We start from the raw sequence: 22,388 nt of genomic DNA, 5'->3' as shown, positions 1-22,388 counted from the left end.
GCTCGGAGCAGGAGCCATGAGTACAAGGTTCTCATTTATTTCCTTACTTGTAACATTATCTTTAATGAGTGATGAGAATAGAATGGTTATTAAGATTGTGAGCCATACTTATCAGCGAAGACTGTGGAGAGGCTTGCAGATCTCAGTACAAACCCTTCTTTACCTATAGGCATTAGTACAAGTATGTGCTCCATAAGTACAAAAATATGTAGTGCTGTAGTACAACAGAAAAACATGCTGAGTCTCACTGAAAGCTGCATGGAACAGAACATCTTTCTGTATACCTTTCACTTCCACAGGGCGATGTTGGACTTCCTGGACCACCTGGGTCACCATTGTTAGTTGGACCTCCTGGAGCTCAGCTGTTTAAAGGAGAAAAGGTGTTAATTGTCTTCACATTTAACCGTAATCAACTTGGCAACTACAATCCTGTGATGTAATTTTTGTAAGGATGGCATAAACAGCCTGTCTTGATGAAAAAAGGAGCTACTGCCCTTGCTTTGGTTTTCATTACTTCGCATCATTAGTAAATCATATTTCAGGCAAATCTTTGCATTTCAAGCAAAGATTGTTACTTCAGTATTGAATCTCTTTTGTGGCTCTTCAGTAAGGCTTTTATTTTCAGACCTTTGGCATATTCTCTTTGAGATTTATCCAGTGCAATGTTTTGAGCTGTCAACCTTAATCCTTCTAGGGTGCTCTGTTGATAAGAAAATAAGGGCGATTTTGTTTATTATTAATGCAAAATCCTTTTATTGTATTTCTTCAGTGATACACCTACTGTAGCTACAACTGTATACCTTAAAGCATTAGAATGCATGTTAAAAAAGGAATTGCAAATCTTGTGTTTTGGAGAACCCTGTGTTGTTGTCTCTGTGTTTCTCAAGTCTGATTTGCAGGAATACAGAAATGAAAATGTGAATTTCAACATTGCCAGCCCCACAGCCTCAACTCAGGGAGCTGATAGATTTCATGTACTGGATCTTAGGCTTTCATTATGGAAAGGGCTGCTATGTAGAGCTGTATGGGAAAGAAGCACAAGAATCTGTATAAACTCCACGTTACTGCTGAGTGTGACTTAGGACATTGTGCAACACAACGTGATTGTGACCATGTAATGCACCACGTATCCCATTCAGACTGGAGCTGTGTGCAAAGGCATAGATTTATATATGTGAAAACTTGCATCAAACTAGTAGAGCCACAGAGAAAAAAGAACTACTCATACATGTTTGTAGGAACAAGTCGCAATTAGCATGTCTCTGCAAATGAAAAGATACATCTATCTCAGTCTGTAGTCATTGTGCTGGTTTGACAATGTGTTAACAAATAAAAATCAGTAACTAATTATTTTTCTTGTTTCCGTCTGCCTGGTACACCTAGGAGAACAGGCCCGGTAGCATTTTAATAGTTGTAATTCAGAACAGGACTTTAAAATGTTAAATGACACATAAGTATGTCCTCTGTAGTAACATATACAAAAACTTTTCCTGCATACACAGGGCCAAAAAGGACTACCCGGAATAACAGGATACCGAGGACCACGTGGACCCAAAGTAAGTAATGCAATTTTTTTTTTTGAATGATGCTGGTGAAGTCCTGTTATTTTTAAGTTAATATTTTAAAGCACAAGATCATAGAAGAAATAACAGCACTTAATCACCACCTATATCAGTGTGAAAGCAAAAATATTTCAAAACCCTTTCAAAATCATTTCAAAAACCTCACCAAGTCTGTTTTATACCTACCTATCAGATGTTGCCTGGCTGTGAAAGGTCAGTGTTGTTTCCAGTTGGACTATTGACACAAGTGACTGGGACTGTGAAGAAAACAGAAGAACGTATTATTTTTTCTCAAGGAGAGAAATTGAGAAGATATGTTTGTGTTCTTTATGGGGCATATGTCTCTTTCCCTAAGTTTGTAAGGGAAAGACTTTACCTTCAGATTCTGGGTGTCCTCGAGAGTAGACAAAGCAGAGACACCTGTCTGAAGAGAGAGTTGCTGTTTGTAGTCTCCTCCAGCTTTGCTTTTCTTTCTGTCAGTATAATTTGCTTAAACGCTGATATGCCAGTAAGGAGTTCCTGAATGCTGAGCAGAAACAGTCACAGAAAGGATAGATTTGGAGGGGAGAAATCCACAGACAGGAAACTACCAGATCTCAGAAAAAATAGAAGATAACAGAAGATAACAAAAGAATGAAGCTAGTTTATGTTACACACTTATTTAACTTTGTAGGCAGAAGAGAAGAAGCAAGAAGTATGAACACTGGAAAAGGAGACAACCCCCCCCCCATCCTTTTATATAAGATTTACTTTGAAAAATGTGGGATTTATATGGTTGTTCTACTATTGTACAACCTATAGAGCTGTACTTGTTGGTAATTGTACACTTGTTAGTTACAAGCAGGAACTGAGGAATTGTGTTATGGTGCCCACAGCCCCAAAAAATTCAAACTGCTGAAAGCACTTTAAGGTTGGAGAAGAGATCATGCAGGGTTCTTGAATAACTAAAGCTATGAAGAACCTTACTATGGTAGTACTGTATGAACTAAGTCCCAATGGTTGACCCTAGCAAGTGAAACAAGATGCATTAATCTAATATATACATAAACAAATAAACATGCACTTAAAATAAATTTTATGCCTAACTTAACCAAGCAGTTTGTTTAAACTGAGTGTTTTGAATGCTCCAGGGCATACTTGGGAGAGGAGAAAAGGGTGAAAAAGGCATTGCTGGATTCCCCGGATTGCGGGTAAGGAAGTTCCGGAATAAATTATTTTGCAAATTCGCTATTATTCGATTCATAAAATATTTGTTGGTTTAAGTATGTATTTCCAGACAAGATTTCCCTTTTTTTTTTTTTTCCTTCTTTTTTTTTTTTTTTTTTATAAATAATTTGTCATACTTTCTGTATAGAATATTTAGGAGTCCGGGGAGTCACCCTGTTCCACACTTAAACATAAGCTCATAGAGACTTTCCTTCCTTGGAAAGAAAGCAAATCTCTACGGTTTTCCTTTAAATATTCAGTGCTGCATAAAGCTTCTCTAGAATAGCACAATACTAACACACCGGTTTAAATGTATTCCATACCTGCCAATGGCAGGTTTTTTACAGCAGCTTGTTCTTGATTTGCCTAACAGTACTCACATGGAGCAACATACCTATTACTATACTTACTGCGATGTGATAAAAATAAATGAAGACCTGTCTGGTTTACTCTGAGCTATAGTTCAAATTCATGACCATCTCTCATAAACTATTTGCAAAAACTTTGCAAGTGCTAGCTACTGGGAAATAACCCAGGTAATAATTGTCTGAGGAATATTAACTGCTTAGCAATTCTGCACAAGTGTAATTTTGATTAAGTTTTTACCATTTTATCTTGGATTCTATTTACTTTTATCAGGGTAGTCCTGGTTCTTACGGACCTGCAGGCTTTCCTGGAATAAAGGTAAGAAGACAAAGCACAAGCAGCTCTCTGAACAGTAGCGTCAGTGAGGTTTGATTTTCTATTGGTTTGTGCAGATATAGAATTTCCTCATACTTGATAGCTTGACAGCCTTATGTCCTTGTGTTACCTGTTGTCACAAAAGTTTTATGAACTGTGTCTTTGAATTTCTGCCACTCTCTGAAATTTGTCTGGAATTGGCTAATGGGATATGAAGTTGTAAGCAGAAGGGAAAGCAGTGGGACATGCAGATATCACAATAGAAAAGGCACGCAGCATGGTACACTTGCCATGGTCACATTCTTTTTGTGATTTTGTATTATACACATTTTTTTAATACTTCTGGCTCAAAAAAATCCAGTAGTAGTTATGAACTTAGAACATGGATTAAAGAATAACAGATGTACATACATAGATCTATGTCTCATCCTTTTTCTTCTTCCCTGTTCATTTCTAAATCTAATGAAGGTAATGATGATGCTATTCACAAAGCACATTAATGTACAGGTATTTGTGTGTAGAGTTATGTTCCAGATGACTTCTATCTGCAGAATTACATTTTACTCTGTTTTTTCTTTTTTTAAACCACTGCCTACCTAAGGGGATGGATAAGTATATCATAAAAGATCATAAAAGGCCAGGAGGAACTGATAAGCAGCTGTTTCCCATGCAATAATATTTTAGGAGGATCATTCACCAGGCAGCAAGCCAGTTTCAGTTGTGTTAAACAGTCTGTTAAAGTCTTCTGGTATGTATTCCAAGTAGTTCTGTGCCCCAGCTACATTGAATCCACTGACAACTCTCTAAATAACCTGGAGAAATACTTGTTTTTATTACTAATTTTTATGGAAAGGATTCTGTGTAACGTCATCTCTCATACAAACCCAGTGAATTTCTCTGAAAAAAACAACTGTGGATGCAATTATAAGGTGACAGTCCCATTGTACGACTTTCTCATTGTCTTTTGTACAGTTAATTATATTAATTTTGCAACAGATCTACCAAATATTACATATGTGATCCTTTACAGGGAGAAACAGGAACTGCTGGTTTTCCTGGGCAACCTGGCTATCCAGGCATAAAGGTAAAAAACCAAACAAACAAACAAACAAAAACAAAACTCAAGCATGCGCACACACACAGACACACACTCCCTTATATCAATGCTAATGATTCTTCCCAAATGTACCTGTTTATCAGATCCTTGCCTTTTCTAAAGTCATAATTGCTTTTAAGATTTACTGTTTTCATTACAGTCACGCTTACTCAGTACAGTGGTAGTAACCAGCAGTGTAAGTAAGCATTCGTGCTTGGTGTGTGGGAGGGTGGAAATTCCACTTTGTATACCATAAGGATTCGTAAATTCCATTTGCCAATAGTTACCCTTACCTGTACCAGTGTGGAAAATCTAATCCATGAGTTGTACTCTGCAAGTTATTCATTGTTGAGTTGTGTTCCCAAGAGTGGTATGGATACTTCCTTTACCATAGGTAGCCTGCTATGGTAGTTAATTTGGCCCATGAACTAGTATAATAATTGTCATCAAAGGAGGTGGAAAATTTTGAGTCAGGTGGGCTTGTTTGCATGACTTACCAAAGTCTCTTTGCATGCATTCATCCTGCTCTCATAAATAGCTTTTTCAAGGTGGTTACCAGAGTAGAAACTGCACTCCTTCACACTGGCTTTGTTTAAACATTTATTGCTTTTGCTCACATAGATGACGCTGGCATTTTATAATGGATGCTGCTTTCTATTAGGGGCTAGAAGTATCAGTGTCATGTCTGGGGAGCTAAGGAGTAAAAGAGAAGAACATTCTTCTGAAAAGCATGCTTAATCCAATTCCAGAAGATCCAGATGCCAGTCTAGTGATATTTCACATTAAAAATTCTTTGAATTCTTTTCTGAAGGCTGCAAAAGGGAGATGATCAGTTATATTCTGTTTTTCAAAAACCACCAAGACCAGACACTGTCGACCTTGGCTTGAAAATTCTTCAGTTCTTTCTTATCTTACGCTAGTGTTAAACATACAAATCATAAAAGACTTGGGCCATATGCATCTATTCCACAAATCTTTTTTAGTTTTATCATCATTACATTGATTTTTAAATTCTCAAAATATTTAAGTTCATCAGAGGAGGAAAAATGTTAGGTTTATTTTTTTATTTCCTGCTACACAGAGGACTCTCCTATAATCATTAGGGAAGACAAGTTTACATTATTAATTAAAATAGAGAGAACACAATTATGTTACTTCATTCAGCAAAAAATCAGTCAAAGGGAAAAGGCCATTCAAAAGCTAAAGATTAAGGGGCCAGCAATCAGTGGTAGCTCCAGTACTGTTTAAATGTCATAGAAATATCAATTTTAAAAAGGGAAACCCCATAAAGAGGCATGTACTCCTTGTTTTTACTAGTGTAAAGATAGGCATCCAGTTTTGCAGTCTCAGTTCTCCTTGTCTGTGTCCTAAAAGGCCCTGAACTCCAACCTGAGGAATGCTACATAACTATGCAGTTCCCAGATTCACATTCTTGTTTCCTCTGTTCCCATTTGCTGAAGAGAGCAGGGTTTATTCCTAATCTACACCAAAGCAAAAAGTCTAATACAATTTGCCACATAAAAGACTTCCCTAAAGTTCACTTCACTTGCAATTCTAAATATCAGAATCCAAGCTAATTTAGAAATCCTCCAAGCAAAAGTGATTTTCCTTGCTATTAGTAGGCACTTTTATGTTTCCCTAACGCAGATGATTTCAATTTATTATAAGAATTTTGAGTATCTCTTATCATTGATAGCTGTCAAACTGAAATTTGTTTTCTTAATCCTCATCTGTTATCGCAGAAGTAATTTCCAAATTCTTGTATGGAATTCTAAGGCAAATAATTACAACTTGGTTGCTAATTTGAAACATCTCATTGGTACTGGTACTGATTTGGTACTGATTTTACTGTAATTGACTCAGCTTTAAAATACGTGAAAGAAATCAGATGCAACAGTTGCAAGTTCTGAAAACCCAAACAGATATGTGTGATAGTTACATTATTAAGTCACAGTTATTCTGAAAGATCATTATTTTAAGTCTTGCCCAGGTGATATGAATAGGTCACATCCCTGTATACCCCATCATTTTGGAATTTTTAGTTGCATGCTAAGGCATTGCATATTTGTATCTATCAGTGAAATCTACTGTTGGATTCTTACAGGGGGATCCTGGAGAAAAAGGGCCCCCAGGTCCTCCTGGAGCTGTTGGAACTCCATTGCTTCCCATGAAAGGTTAAAGCTAATTTTAACTACTCTTTCTGCTGTGTGAAGTGTGTACGACCTATTTTGCTAAGGTGTTTTTAGAAAGTGATCGTTAGGAACAAGACACTAAAACATTATACTTCTGGTGGCCACATTCTGAGTTTGTGTCTCACTGATCTTACTGGAACTACATTAAACATACATGTTTCAGATTAAATGTTCACTTGAAAGATCTTTATGCACACAGTCACAGCTAGGTCTGCCAGACTATCCCTTGTTATTAGACCTAGGCATATTTAGGAAACACCTATGAAAAATAAGCCTGTGCTGGGTAATGGGTAGTAAATAAAACAATCAGACTTCATATTGTAATTTAGAAATCCTGATTTCAGAATTGCCACAACACACAGATTTTAGATAGTATTTAAACCTCTCGTTCACAGCAGGGATGAAATCCTGGTTCTTAAGTTTGTGGTAAGCTAATTCAGACAGGATTTCATCACTGAGGTCCCACTGCTTTTAATAGCCATGTTAACTCAAGTTCCAGGCTATTATCATTCTATGTCAGTGTTTCACTGAGTACTGCAAACATAAAAAATGGAAGATTTCAGAATTTCATAAGCCATTATTTCCCCCTCTATTCCCTGAACATGCTGTTTTGTTTTGTTTTCCCCTGAAGAAATCTAATCTGGGCAGATGGAGATAAATCACTTTTTATCTAAAATTTCTTGAACTACATAGTACATTTGTGGTACTGTGAGATGATCTGCTCAAACTTACCTCTAGATTTTCTGAACAGACAAAGCATGTGTTCTGTGGTTGTACATCCAGAACTACCAAAGTATTTGGAAAGTGCTGATCTTGCTGTGCACGTTACCTAATCTGAACATGTACTGAGGTCCTAGAGGTCCTAGAAGCATCCAGTTTACATTCCTTATATAAAAAGGCACAGGTAAATCATGGTTGCCTGCAAAAAAAGATTGATCATCATATATTAATTCTACCTTAGTATCACATTATCACTCATTAATTCAGTCTATAACTTTAATGCTTTAGAATAGACATTTCCGAGCATTGTTTGCCTGGCTGTGCCTGAGAGCTGCAACTGTGTCTGTTGGTACCATCAATAAACACCTCTTGGTGTTTATTTCATGTACATTTATAGAAGGGAACATGTGTACCCTCTCTTCCTTCCTCCCTCAACTTTCTGTCATCTTTTCCCCATCTATCTGGAACTTGTACTCCTAACAGAATACCTGTCGGTCTCACTGCCTTCCTATCAAAACCTCAGGCATTTGTTTTATATCCTATCTCCCTTATCCATATCTTTATTATCTAATTGGTGATAATGTGTGGAAGTTCTTACTTCTTACACAGCAGGAGGCAGTGGGGAGCAGCCAAGCATGCTGCCTTTAAGGGATTTGTTTTGGCATCTCACAGTTAGGGAACTGTATTGTAGGATCATTTTAACAAAGAATTTCCCATAAATTGCATTTCTAGTGCAGGAAATGCTGATAGTAGCCTAATCAAAAATCAATTAAAATTGTTTCCCATCGGCTTCTGAGGGTTTCCAGCTCATGTGGCAAAAGATTTAAGCCCATGCTTAATTTTAATATCTCAAGTAACATTTAAAGTTAATCATGTGCATGCTGCGTGAGTAGATACTGAAATACTCTTACATTCTTAAGAGAAAATGTCATTTTGCAGAGCTGTTTGACAACAGAATTAGTTCAAATATTTCGCTTTTCCAGTTTAATGAAGCCCTTTATATCTGATTTAAATTTTCTTTATCACTCAAAAATAACAAAAATTTATTTACTATAGAAATTTTGAAGATACACTTTTAAAAATTTGGATAACTTCAAGTAGGATGATCCTGAAATGACCTTCTGTGTACACTGTCAGATATGCATCCAGTGTGCATTTATTTTAATTCCTACATGTGTTTATTTTGGGCAAACACTTCTCTCAGTATTCTGAAATGTATACCATGAAGATACTACTACTGAGTGACAAAGTTTTAAAACTGTGTCCGTGAAATGGGCAGGAATCCATAGAAAAGCAACCAAATCCTCCTACCTTAAAATTTGTCACACATTTAAAACTGTTTCATAAAGCCAAAAAAAAAAAAAAAAGTCACTGTATTTTACTTTTATGTAGTTTCTGAATTATAATTTCAGTTGCAGTCTAATTTAGATATAAACTGTCAATTGCATACATTGTTCAATTCACATTTTTAAAATTCTGTGTAGGTCCACAAGGAGATCCTGGATTTCCAGGTCCTGCTGGTGATATGGGGTCAGTTGGGCCATCTGGTCCTGCAGGCGCACTGGGGAGACCAGGAGATGATGGAGCAAGTAAGAGATTTGGGGGATAAAACATGAACTATATACCAGTAGGAGATAAGACAGCCAAAATAAAATTATTTTTTCTTGTTTCATGTAAGTCACCAACAATAAGGATTAGGGCTCTGTAAACAGTTCACTAAAAATACTAACTCAGCACTTGCTAGTAGCCAAAAAGGAACTAAAATATTCCAAATAAACCTTAGGAATTACTAGAAAAGGAACAAAAAACAAAGCAGAATGCTGCTATGCACTGTAAATCTATGGTATGCCTGTATCTGGAGTGTTGTGCTCAAAATTTTGTTCCCCGTCACAAAAAGATACTAAGAGGAGTGATGTGGCTGACTTTGCTCTGTATAAGAAACAACTACGTTAATTGGGATGTCTGGAAAGGAGATAATGGGGAGGAGAAGGGGCATTTGTATGTACAAAGCAGAAAGCACTTTTTTCCTGGGAATCCTGAAATATCTGAAGACTTAGATTTAAGTCCTTATTATACAGAAGCTCTTCTGCATGGCAGTTCTGAATGGTCTGTAGTTTTGTTCTTGACACCTGGTATTAATCCTTACTGTGAAGTTGTTTGGGCCCTATATCATTACTTTCTTTACAGGTCTGCCTGGCCTGCCAGGACTAAGTGGGGCACCAGGACCTCAAGGTTTTCATGGTGATCCTGGTTTGCCAGGAACAGGTGAACCACTTCCAGGAAGACCTGGATATCCTGGACCACCAGGACTACCGGGACAGCCAGGAAGGCAAGGGTTACCTGGACTACCTAGTATGTGCAACAGCAATTTATTCCATGAAAATATCATTCTACATATTAAGGTTAGGGTTAAGGTTAGGTTAGCAAACCCATTGCTTTTGTTGGTTCTACAAACAAAAAAGTGAGAATTGCCTTTTGACAGATATATCAAATTTTATATGTGATATAGAAAACATGTGTTTCCCATTCACTGTCAATCACCAAGATACCAAGATTTTCTTTGTTTTTTGGCCAATTTAAACCCACAAAATAACATGTGAAAAAAGTCCTTAAATACATATCACCTGAAGTTAAAAACATAGTACACTGGGGAGGAAACCCAAATCAGCATCCTTTATAAAGAAACGAGCTGTAAAATTCTGCAGCAGAAAAATGAAGAAATAGTAGCAATGAAAAAACACTTGTGTCAACATCAACTCTAGCCAGACTGACTCTTGTAGTATGATCTGTAAGCAACAACGTGTAAAGCATTTCTTAAGATCTCTAGATTTTTTCACATGAGAATAACAAGGTAAGAGAGAGGAGAATGCATGAACTAAGCTCTGGAAAAAGTCAACCTGATTTATAGTAGCTGTACAATTTGTTTTTTCAAAGGTGTAATTTGTACTGACAGAGGGATCCCTGGGGAACCTGGAGCAAAAGGTCAGATAGGCCTTCCAGGAAGAAAAGGTGAAAAAGGAGAAAAAGGTAGGTATGTATGCCTGGCTAGCAATAATTTGAATATGTGACCTTTGTCAGATCAGCACCTCAGGCCTATATTTGCAAGCAAAAGTTTATGGTAGCTTGTAGGATCAGGACCATCAAAATGTATAGTTAAAGTTCTGTTCACATTGCAGCAGCTTCTAAATCAGCAGTCATATCATACAACACTTACTCAGCACTGTGAAAAAGTACTGACACGTTTCACTCCTTTGAAGGCCATAATGAGATAAAATAGTTTGTGCACTACACGTACAGAAAAGAAAAAGGGAAGTATTTTTTATGTATTGTGCAACTGTTTCAATGTAATTTTAATACATTTACATAGGAAACCAAGGCCTCTGCTCATGTAGTGCTGGTCCTCCTGGTCCCCGTGGTATACAAGGACCTCCGGGTACTCAAGGAAGGAAAGGACAAATGGGTTACCCTGGAAGACATGGAGAAAAGGGTGATCCAGGCTTATCTGGTGCAATGGGATCACCAGGGCTCCCTGTGAGTAGTTCGTATGAGCTTCAGTAAATAAGTAACATCAACTGGTCACGCACAGAGGAGGCGTTTAAGATGAGTCGTGGAGGAACTGACTTGGAAAATCATGTAAAAGTTTTATCTACTTTTGCTTATTACAGTCTTGTGGGAGGATGCACTTCCTAGCTTTTGTCAGATTGTGGCAGTGGGAAGAGTTTTATGCTGGGGGACAGAATCCTGTGCTGTGTAGATGGAGTCGTCAGGAGGTTTAGGAAAGATTGTGTTTGTTAATCCTGTTTTGTTTTTGACTTGTTTTTACTTTTATTTTCAAATACCTATTTTTTTCTTGAAAACAATGCACAAATTCCTCGACAGGAGATGATTTTTCAGTGAGTTCAAATGAAAGTGTTTCCAACAAAATGTTATCGAGACAAAGAATTGCATGGTGTCTTCCAATCAAGATGTATTTTAAGTCAACAACTATGTCTCTCTGTTATGCGTGTGTACAAACCTTAGGTTTTATTCTGACATTTCAAGTCATTTTCTTTATTCTTTTTTTTTCTCTCTTTTTCTTTTTCCTTTTTTTTTTTTTTATCGATTTAATTGAAATGCTTCATTTATTTGATGAGGTGGTCTGAACAAAATACAGTCTTCACTCCCAAAGAGCCTAAAAGGCAGTGCTACAGTTTTAGTTTTGTTTATCCTTTTACTGTTCTGTATTACTTTATAATCTCCCATTTTTAGTCACTACTCAGTCAAAGTTTGTTCTTCATTTGGATCAGCTGCTATAGGCAATGCCTTTATAACACATGTATTAGCAATGAAGCTGAAGTGGAATCAAGATTTTGCCCTTCATTTAATAATCCTTAGAAGAAAACTTTCCATGAATACAAAGACTTTTCATTTGCTTGAGTAGGTTCCTAGCAATATAATAATTTCATTTCAAGTTCCTCAAGAAAAACTGAATTAAGTTTTAGGTGGTAAAGATTTTGTGTACTAAATCATTTGACATCAGCCTATAATGTTCATTTTTCCATTCTAGTGTTAACAAATCTGAAATGCAGTTTTTCATGAAAAAACATACGTTTTTAAAAATGTCCATCTAAGATGCTGCATAGCAAAGTGATGCCAAGTAGAGATTTTTTTTTAATAGTTCCTTGTGTGCATGAGATCACTTTCTTCGAAAATATATTTGGATATGCTTAGCTTTATAGCAACTGCTTTTTTTTTTGGGGGGGGGGGTTCGTGGGAGGGCAAGGGGGAGTTGTTTGGGTTTTTCAGATGGCAGAACTCTTTTTCATACATTTAGAGGAATGGCTAAACAATAACCCATTTTTAAAACCTTAGTGGCCTTTTATTTGTGTGAACTGAACAAGGTAAAATGTATTTACCCACATATCCTGTTGCACAATCGGACTCTCACAGCAAGGTGCTATGCAATCCAGACTGTTCGGAGAGCCGAGGGCACAAATCAGCATAAGAGTGAAGAAAAGCATTTTTTCCATTCTCTAAACCTGGCAAGTAATAGACTATTCTGACAACACCAAGTACTAAACTAGATGCAGATGATATTTTATACTGGCAGTGTTGTGGGCTTTCACTTAGCAAAAAAGCAGCACTTAACCAACTGCCATGTTCAGTAGCAGGAGGGCAGCCTCATCCAGCAGTCACAACACTCCAGAGAGATTTCCTTCTTCTGTAGCCTTGGTGAATCATGGGTCAAAATCTGCAGCGGGAAGTTTATGAATTGTTAATTGTTTGCATCTTAATATTTTTGCATTTTCAGTCACAGCTGAATGAGGCCATGGACCCAATTCTTCCAGCATTACTTGGTTTCACACAGTTGCATCTGTTTGCATTTGGTGGCAGTCAGGCTGAAAATGTCAGGTGCCATTCACACAACTCTTTATAGATATCAAAAGAGATAAAACAGTGAGTTTTTTGCTTTGTTGGCTTGTTACCTTAATTAGTGTGATTTGGGAAACAATGCAAGAGCAAGAGACAAGTAATGTTCCCCTCAATTCCCGTACTGCTTCTTTTCTGGAGATTAAATTACTTTTTTTTTTTTTTTTTTTTTGGTGGTGCTGGTGTTGTCAATGGTAAGGGGACACCTGGTTCTGCTGGACAACATGGTGAAAAAGGAGAAAAGGGTGACCTAGGAAGAGTTAGAATAAAAGGTAAATACATTTTTTATCCTTTATCCTTTTTGTTTCCTACACAGTGCCTTATATAGTGTGAGACAGACACATTCATCTGCTCTTTAAGTCATTAATTTAGCAAGTTACTGAAACCTAGAGGTCACATATAACCAAGACTGCTTGCTTGATACAATCTCTCATTTTCTTTTTGCTCAACACAAGGTCAACACAATTTTTTGTGCTTTTTACTTAATAGTTCAGCCGTAAACTAGTTGTAACAGATTGATATTAATGCTAACAAATGACTTTGTATCATTTGACGGATAATCAGGGTTTTACAGAGGTCTGTGTAGCAAAGACTAAGCAGAACACAATCACTGTGAAAGTATGAAGAAATATTATCATATAAAAAGGCACCTCCTGAAGTGTCATATGTCAGTATCCCAGCTGTTATTTCCACTTAAACAACCAAAATTCTTGGGAAAAACTCACAATCTCAGTGGCCGTTTGAATTCCTACTCCTCTTTCTGAAAAATTGCTTTTGAGCAGGCATTGAAAAGAAACAATAGGCCACCAGTTGCACAACTGAAATTCTTGTAACTAAATAGATCAAAAACTCTCCACAGTTATGGTTATAATTTGCAAAACCAAAAGAGAAAGAGCACAGCAAATTACAGTAATGTGATGGGAAAGCTTAGTTACAAATGCTACATTAATTATTGAAACAAAAAAAAAGTCTGTCTTATTGTTTGTGAAAAGTTAGTTTAGCTTTGGATGCCTGTGTTTATTTACAGGCATTGGAGAAGGGCAAAGCATTTGCTGTTTATTTATAAAGAATTTCTTGACACAGCAAAATGAGTTTTTGGGTTAGAATAGTACTATTGTCCTTTATGCAAAAATTACATTTTAATAAATATCAGTCCAAGAGAAATCTGGAGGGAAAAGAAAGAAAAAAATAAAACAATTAAAACCTTTTGGGAATATTTGTGCATACTGATTTCACTGAAATTAAGGATCAAACTCTGACTGATTTCAATAGCACAATGTTTTCACTCTGTGTATAACACGAACAGAAGCCACATTCTTTCAATGCCTGTAAACACATCTTTTACAGAGACCAAGTTGTTCCATGAGGTGTCCAAGTACGTACTGCCTTCCTAAGCCTAAATTACCTCATTTAGGAAACCAGAATTCAAGAACTAAAAATTGCCGTACAGATCCAGATATGATGAATGATTACCCTGTGTTTATTTAAGCAGAAAATAAATAAGAAAACATGCTGTAAATATTATACCTTTTAAATTGTTTTAAGGAATAAAAGGTGAAAGAGGTCCTACTGGGGTTCCAGGATTTCCAGGCCAAAGAGGTAATGATGGCAGAGATGGGGATTTAGGATTGCCTGGGGAGAAAGGAGCTGAGGTACGTTTGACTTTCTTAAGATTTTTATTTGTTTTTTACATCAGTTAATATAGTGTCTTAAGAAAGGCTAGCTCTTAATGAAAACTGTCATCGTATTCCAAATTTGTAGCAGATTAATCAGTTCCAACATTTTCTGTTAGCCTAGATCAAAAATCATAGTATCCATTGAAAAAAAAAGATTTTCTTGGAAATACTACTGTTTATTTTGTTATTTCTAGACATCTGAATATACTGTGTCAATATTATGGGATCAGGAAGAAACAAAATCTGCCCTCTGTTCCTATTGCCTTTGAATATTTAAAACTAATAACGTCACCCATATAGTTACATGAAGACCAGAGTTTCTCCAGTTAATTTTCTAATGTGGCTTTTGATAATCAAAGAGAGGAAAGGAATCAGGTCATGCTATTTCTTATTAACAGTTTATTACTTTTAGGGTGATTCTGGAATACCAGTGCCAGGTGATAAAGGAATCCCTGGAGTCCCAGGACTCCCTGGAGTAAAAGGACCAATAGGATTGCCAGGTTTGGGGATTCCTGGCCCTCCTGGAGTCAGAGGTACCCCTGGAGACTTTGGTGATACTGGTAGCGTTGGGCCACCTGGTCTAAAGGGTCAGAAAGGTAATTTTGAATATTTACTTTAAAAGCCAAGCAATGAAAAAGCATGTTTGATAGCATCCATTACAGCTTCATATGTATTCTATACAGTGTTATTCGTTTATAGTAAAAATCAATTTTGGCAAGCTCAGTGGTCCCATGAAGCATGGCTACTGAAAGGTACAAAACTGTCAGCATTTAGCAGCGCACACTGGTGACTATATGAATCTCAAGGGGCCTTGAACCTGCATTGTGTTACTTGCACACTACCAGAGGAATTAATTGCTGGAGTGAAGACTACTCCTGTGTATAAGGATTTGCAGGGCAATGCTTTTTTGCTGAAGGAGCAGGAAAAGACAACTAATACTTAAGGCATGGCCTTTTTGTTTGTTTGTTTACAAAAATTCCCTACCAAAGAAAGATATTTTCACTGATTGTCAATATGTATAAATCAGAAACGTACATAAAACTGAGATGAAAATACAATTTCTTTTTTTTTTTTTTTTAAGACTCTATTGTAAAGACAAATTTCTGCCAACACAGACACAAAAAATCTTTGTCTTTATAGAATGCAACTGTATTGCATCAACTTGAGTCATTACCAAAATTCTGTACAAAATAAGTGGCAAGAGAAATACATTTTAAGATTCTCATCAAACCTTAAATAATGTGGAAATAACTATAGACGTAAACAGACCTTTCTCTTTACGTATCTGGCTGGTTATTTCCACAGAAATATTATAGTAAATGTTCGGACTATTTATTCTAAAATCAAATAGACCTATTTCTTTGTCCCTCTTGCTTCAGGTGAGACTGTCTGTATTGTATCACCATCCCCTGGAAACCCAGGTCCCCCAGGTTTTAAAGGTGTTCAAGGTATGTTTACAAATGAGGGAATTTTTGTTTTTAATCAAAACAGAGTTTTAATTGCTAATTTAAAAAAGAAGCTATACTAAAAAGATACACTAAGCATTCTGTTTTTTCAACAGATAGATGTCTCAAAATGTAAAACAGCAAATGCACAGGAATTTAATAATCTTTTACAACCAAGAGCTAGACAGCTGCAATTTGCGTGATCAAAATGTGTGCAGATTGCCTCCATAGAAATGGTTACATGATGGTATGATAAGGAGGAAAAAAGGGTGTGCTTGGCAAAAGATATGGCAAGTCTATAATTTCTAAGATAATATTGTACATGGCAAGTTGCAAGTGAGCCCTAAAATCTCAATACTTACTACTTCCCTTGTTCAACTTAATTTAAATTCAAAGAACTCATTCAGAAACTGTCCAGATATTGCTTTGATCACCTCTGAAACATGTGAAATACCACAGAAAATCACGATCAGAACAAATGGATTTTCAAGTTGTCCCTTCAGTGTGGTATTACACAGCTCCTCGATATCAGTATTGTGAGTGGTAGCTAAATTCCATGCAGACATGAGAGAACAGAGATTAGTGTATTGAGTTCAACTGCATGATTCCAGAAGCAGATAGCACAGAAGAATGTGATTTGACAACTGTAATTTTGTCAAATTACTAGGTTACTAATTTTGCAAATTTACAAATTACTAGGTTACTAATAATTGACAAATTACCAGTAATTTGTCAATAACTAGGTTGCTATCCTCTAAAATGTTACAGATGTTTTTTTCCTAATTTACTCTGGTGATTTGCAGTCTGCTGTTTATGGATTAGGGTACAACTCCATTTAGAAAAAACAGCAGCCATAGATTTGGTTGTGACTTGGGTGTTGGATCTTGTCTAAAATGATAGAAGTGTATGAGTTTACTTGTCTTCAGAGTACATGAACCTGCAGGGAATAAAGATGAAATGTTGTTTCCTTAGGTCACAAATTTTAGAGCTCTATTGGGTTTTGACTTCTTTTCTTTCTGTTTCCAGGACCAAAGGGTTTAAAAGGACTGCCTGGTCGTCCTGGTCCAAATGGCTTTGATGGGCAAAAAGGCCAGCGAGGCAGACCAGGAGCTGGAATCCCTGGGCCAGAAGGTGAATTTGCTTTTCTCAGTCCAGGGGACATGCTGGTCAAGCTGTAATGCATATATACAGGGTAAAGTAGCTACTGTGGTGGAATAGAATTATATTTCAACCAAACCTAATAGAAGAGGAATCTTTACCAGTGTCTGTCCTTTCTTCTAGCAGGTACTGCAGTGACCTGAAGTTCATTGTATAGGGAGGAAATAAATTTGGTGTTATAAATTTTCACAGAAAACTGAGAGTAACTAGTATAATTTTAATAAAGGTATTGAACAAAAATGATAACACACAAGATAGATGCTGCCCTAGAAAAAATAACGGTCACTTCCCACAGGAATAATTATCTTCTTCTTTCTTCACGTATTATTAGCTGTAAATGAAAAGTCTGAAATTTTCTGTATAATATTTTTCTTTGCGAACTGATAATGTAATTCTAGTTAAATTTGCATTTTAATATTCCACAGTTTTTGAAAAAAAAAAACTTTTGATATCATACCAACAGGCTTCCGAGGCAAAGCTGGTGATCCTGGTGAGGAAGGTGAAAGAGGATCCACCATTAATGGTAAAAATGGTGCTCCAGGTCCACCTGGCCCAGATGGTCAGAAAGGTGTTCCAGGTGATACTACATATGGTCCTCCAGGAATCCCAGGCAATAGGGGACTGCCAGGACCACCTGGTGCACAAGGAGCAAGGGGTGATCCAGGCATTCCTGGGCTTCAAGGTACAAAAAATTTTATGAAGCATTTCTACATAGTCAAAGGAGAAAGTCTGAGTGAGGTTATTGGTGATAACATTTAAACCTACTCTTGTCTGCATCCTGTCTGCATAATGGTGACTATGTAGGGTATTCGATATTTTTACATTCCCATTGTCACAGTTAAGGTTGATCAGCCACTGAGGAGATCTGAACTGCAGGAGGAGGAAGATGCCTTTCCCCAGTCTGTTCAGTAACAGCGTAGCTTCCTATTGTTACTGCTGTTACTGTCTGCCTATAGGACATCTGTGCTTAGGGTCTCTTACTTTGGTCTACAGACACAAAGATAGTCCCTGCCTCAAATTGCTTACTCAAATCTAGAAAGACAGGCTAAAGGTGGGAGAACATGCAGGGAAAGAGAGGTGAAATTCTTTGCGCAGAATTATGCAATATAATCCTGAACAATATTATATTGTACAATATAAGCCCTCCTCACCTATAGGTTAGAGCTGAATAATTGTTCTTTAAAGAAGGAAGCTCTCCACAACAGCCAATTCTAAATGGCAAAAAAGATCAGTTTTCACAAAGTATGTAAAAGTCGTAGGATAAGTGAGATATTCCAATTATTGAACATATAATTTCAAAATTGGAGTTAGGAATTCTGAATGATAGTGAGAAGTTTAAGGGGAAGATTTTACAATGTTTTTGTTTGTTTGTTTGTTTCCAGGGCAGCCTGGTACTCCAGGATTTCCAGGTGCTAAAGGTTTTAGAGGCCCAGAAGGTGATATAGGAGCACCAGGCTGTCCAGGCTTCCCTGGTCCACTGTGTGACATGGGATTACCAGGGCCACCAGGACTCAGAGGTGTCATAGGCCTGCCAGGCCCTCAAGGTACGTAGCATCCCTCACAGGTCTAAGCTTTGCACGTCTTTTCTAGCAGATTTAACCATGTGGTTTTTGTGGCTAGTATGACAAATACTTCCATGGGGGTTGCTCGTTAGTAGAGGTGTATTTTGTACATTTCCTATAACTTGGGGAATGTATAGTATGTTCAACTCAGATTTCTTCCAACTCTCCATCCCTTCCCATAAATACTGATCCTTAACGGACCAAATCATAATGTGTTTACTGTAAAGTAATAAAGAGAAGAGTTAATTACCTTATACTCTGTTGTCCTGTGTAACTTAATTGAATTCCTGGCATTGCTGTGATTATTTTTATCTTCCTTATTCTTAAGCTGAAATGTTACTTAAGGAGAGTTAGTAGATATGTATATTAAAAGTACTTAGCAATGAAAAGTTGGGATTTTTCACAGGGAACTTCTACTGATACGTCTCTGACTAAAGAAATATAAGAAAACAAAATATTCCAAACGAAAATCTAGACAGAGGCAGGACTTAGCATGGTGGCAAAGTTTCCAAGTCATTTTGCTATGTTTGATGATATTTATCACTTTTTACTTTTTAGATACAATTGCTGAATCCTTTCCCAACGTTTATATACATAGAATAAAAACTGTTCTTTTCAGGCTTACCAGGCTTTAAAGGTCAGAAGGGAGATAGGGGCCTATCTGGGCCACCTGGAATCAAAGGTCTCAAGGGCTCTCCTGGCTCACGGGGTCCCCCAGGTCCTCCAGGCTCCCGAGGACTTCCAGGACTTCCAGGTGATAACGGACCACCTGGCTTCCCAGGACAAACAGGTATGTTAAACATCCTGCAAAACATCTCGTCTGTAGCATCTCTTGTACAGGGAGCTATTTTTACTGTTTTTAAAGCTAGGAAATACTTTGCACTCTCCTCCCTTTCCAGCTTCTAGAATAAGATCCTGCAGCAAGGCAGAATCAGGAACAATAGAATCCTTTGTTCTTTCTCTTATCATAAAAGCAAAGGGATGGAAAGAGGTTGATACACCTTGATGCATGCTGGTGCACTGGTTGTTTTACAATGACACTTTTCAGTGTATTATTTACTAACTATTTGTAATAGTTTGTTGTTATAAGAGCAAGATACTTTTTATTACCTGCAGGCTATTTCCTTTACTGATGCAGTCTGTAATTGTATTCTGTATCTAGAATGTATGCTGATGAGTAAGTGGAGAAATGGATTCACATTATGTCTAGTACTTCTGAAAATGTGAGAAATTGTGCCACAAAACTTAAAAAAGCACTTAGGTATGAAAATAACATTGGAAGTGGGCATTTACATTCATTTTAGATCATATGTCCTTTACCGTTCACAGGAAAATGGCTGGTCCAAAAGTTGAGGTGCACTAAGGCTGGAGTAACCTAGTTAGCGGGGTGTAGATTACAGGGTTTGCTTAGATTTAAACTAAGGCTAAATGTCACTGAAAATTAAAAGAAAGGAAAAAACCATAAAACTTCCAACTTGCAGCATCAATTATCTTGAGAGTTAGCTGCTTTAGTAATAAGAATAGTGTTAATTTATGGGAGAGAGGGGGTGGTACAGGAGGAGGAGATGTTTGCTTCAAGGCAATCTAGATTTCAAGACAAGTTTGACCTTGGCATGAAGCCATGCTTCAAGTATTGGCTCTCTAGCTATGATGATTTCCTTACGAGTCCTTGTAAGCCTCCTACCTTTTGCTTTATACTCTTTAGAATTTGACAGCAACAGCATAGCAGACTGTGTGTCAATAAAGCATTTAATATTATCAGGAAGCAAAGGGATCCAAGGACCCCAAGGATTCCTAGGACTCCCAGGAACACAAGGCCCAATGGGAATCTCTGGTGTTAAAGGTGAAGAAGGAAAAATGGGTCCATCTGGGCCTAGTGGAGAATGTGGGGATATGGGAATGAAAGGTTTGTAAAAATCTGCTTCACTCTGTACTTTTATTTATTTCTATGATTAGTTTTGTTAAGACTATGTTTGGTATAGATTTACATTTTCTGCTTGGTATAAGCGTATATTCACTTGTTTTCAGCGATACTAAATCCAGCTCTTGTCCTTTATGAATGCATAACCAACTAAAGAAAAATTAATGGCATAGAGATCAGTGGATACATTTACCACTGTAAATCAAAACACACATAAGAATCACTCATTCAAACAAACCCTGAATTTTGTCCTGTACATATGAGAAACCAGATTTTTAAAGTTTTCTGTCATATTGTCTGTGTTCAATCTATCTAAAACATACAAGAAGTCATCTTTATGAACATTAGTATGGAAGAGAATAACCATTTCCAAGGTGTATTCAGTCACAGACAATACAGTGTAGACTGGAAAGTAAAATTGCTAACTTCCTTATTCCAGACAAACAGGAAGTAATTCTGATTTAATATCAGCTGAGTTACCCCTGAATTAACTAAAAAGCAAGCAAAAGAAAATGAATTTTGCTAGCAGTGAGCCTTCTCAAACAACTGGTATCTGTATTAGTATTTCAAGGCTTCCTCTGGTAGAGAAGTCCTCAGTAAAAATTAATTTTCAGGATGTGTCATTTATAAGGATTTACTTACATTCCATATGTTTGGTTCAAAGGTGAAAGAGGACCTCCAGGAGACAGTGGCTCCATTAACATTCGGCTTGAGAAAGGACAAAAGGGAGAGCCAGGCTTTCCTGGTGAGAATGGATTTAGAGGTGAAAGAGGTACGTTCATAAAATAAAGCTGTGCACACACACATTCATCTGATTTCATAATAAATGGTGTGTTTGGATTGATAGTTGCAGTAATATCCAGCTACCTTACTGTGTTTATAGATTCTTAAGGTAGCAAACTAGTTTCGTTGAGCAATTACTAAGGCAATACATGAAGTGTGAAAGCATAGCCATATTCAAGATAAGGGTCAAATAATTGTTTGACCATATTGGTCATTATCTTGTTCTGCAATTAACTCCAGGTGAAAAAGGCAATATTGGTTTCAGAGGTGCCCCAGGATTTCCAGGGAAGAATGGTGTCCCAGGACTGCCAGGTGACCATGGTGACACTGGACTGATGGGGTTTCCAGGATTACGGGGTTTCCCAGGACCAAAGGGCTTCAAAGGAATGACAGGGTTCCAAGGACAACCAGGTGACCAGGTAAATTGAAAGTTACAGTGCCACAGAAATTACAGTTACATCTTTACCAACTCCAAGAAATACGATGGATGCCTGTATTGTACTTACCCAATAGATGCTCCTCCTGAGAGGAGACTGTCGATGCTTCAATTACGTTTTGGCAGAAGCTATAGTCAGGGTCAACAAAGGGCGTCTCTCCCAGCAGCATGTTGTGATTTTGTTATGCTGCCACTTGGTGGAAGTTCAGGCTATACTTCACTAATTAGAACAGCACAGGACTGAAGTTAACATGGCTTCTTCTTTATATCATGCTATGAGGAGCTGCCAAACCAACAGACAAGGAAAAAAAAAAAGACCTGTGCCCATACAGACAGCTTGCACCAAACAGAAACCAGAGAAGCCATATTGCTCCAGAACAAATATACAAAAACACATGTCCCATATGGGTATGAGGTTACATTCTTCACTAGCTTGTGCATTAGGTAGATAGGCAATGAGATTACATGAAACAAATCACAGTTCATTTTTGGTGCAGGGACATACCTTTGCTTAGCTTGTTTTGTGTTATATTTCTTTGAA

At 37.2% G+C, this 22,388-nt stretch overlaps 1 protein-coding gene across 5 annotated transcripts in view; it reads left to right on the top strand.

Annotated features, from left to right (window-relative positions):
- COL4A4 (collagen type IV alpha 4 chain) overlaps positions 1-22,388 on the top strand; it is a 70,135-nt gene that overhangs the window by 25,240 nt on the left and 22,507 nt on the right. For all 5 annotated transcript variants that reach the window (XM_072042368.1, XM_072042369.1, XM_027464697.3 and 2 more), the window contains 21 exons: positions 300-380; positions 1,503-1,556; positions 2,693-2,752; positions 3,408-3,452; positions 4,480-4,533; positions 6,650-6,719; positions 8,942-9,046; positions 9,645-9,809; positions 10,392-10,484; positions 10,825-10,988; positions 13,066-13,138; positions 14,412-14,518; positions 14,955-15,138; positions 15,922-15,990; positions 17,014-17,118; positions 17,609-17,827; positions 18,528-18,689; positions 19,327-19,497; positions 20,470-20,613; positions 21,293-21,400; positions 21,652-21,830. In XM_072042368.1, the coding sequence (XP_071898469.1) occupies positions 300-380; positions 1,503-1,556; positions 2,693-2,752; positions 3,408-3,452; positions 4,480-4,533; positions 6,650-6,719; positions 8,942-9,046; positions 9,645-9,809; positions 10,392-10,484; positions 10,825-10,988; positions 13,066-13,138; positions 14,412-14,518; positions 14,955-15,138; positions 15,922-15,990; positions 17,014-17,118; positions 17,609-17,827; positions 18,528-18,689; positions 19,327-19,497; positions 20,470-20,613; positions 21,293-21,400; positions 21,652-21,830 (2,412 nt within the window). The remainder of the gene's footprint in view (positions 1-299; positions 381-1,502; positions 1,557-2,692; positions 2,753-3,407; positions 3,453-4,479; positions 4,534-6,649; positions 6,720-8,941; positions 9,047-9,644; positions 9,810-10,391; positions 10,485-10,824; positions 10,989-13,065; positions 13,139-14,411; positions 14,519-14,954; positions 15,139-15,921; positions 15,991-17,013; positions 17,119-17,608; positions 17,828-18,527; positions 18,690-19,326; positions 19,498-20,469; positions 20,614-21,292; positions 21,401-21,651; positions 21,831-22,388) is intronic.

Source organism: Anas platyrhynchos, chromosome 9, assembly GCF_047663525.1.
Source record: "Anas platyrhynchos isolate ZD024472 breed Pekin duck chromosome 9, IASCAAS_PekinDuck_T2T, whole genome shotgun sequence".
NCBI lineage: Eukaryota > Metazoa > Chordata > Aves > Anseriformes > Anatidae > Anas > Anas platyrhynchos.
The sequence above is the reverse complement of the archived record's forward strand: the minus strand, read 5'-3'. Positions and strand labels throughout refer to the sequence as shown.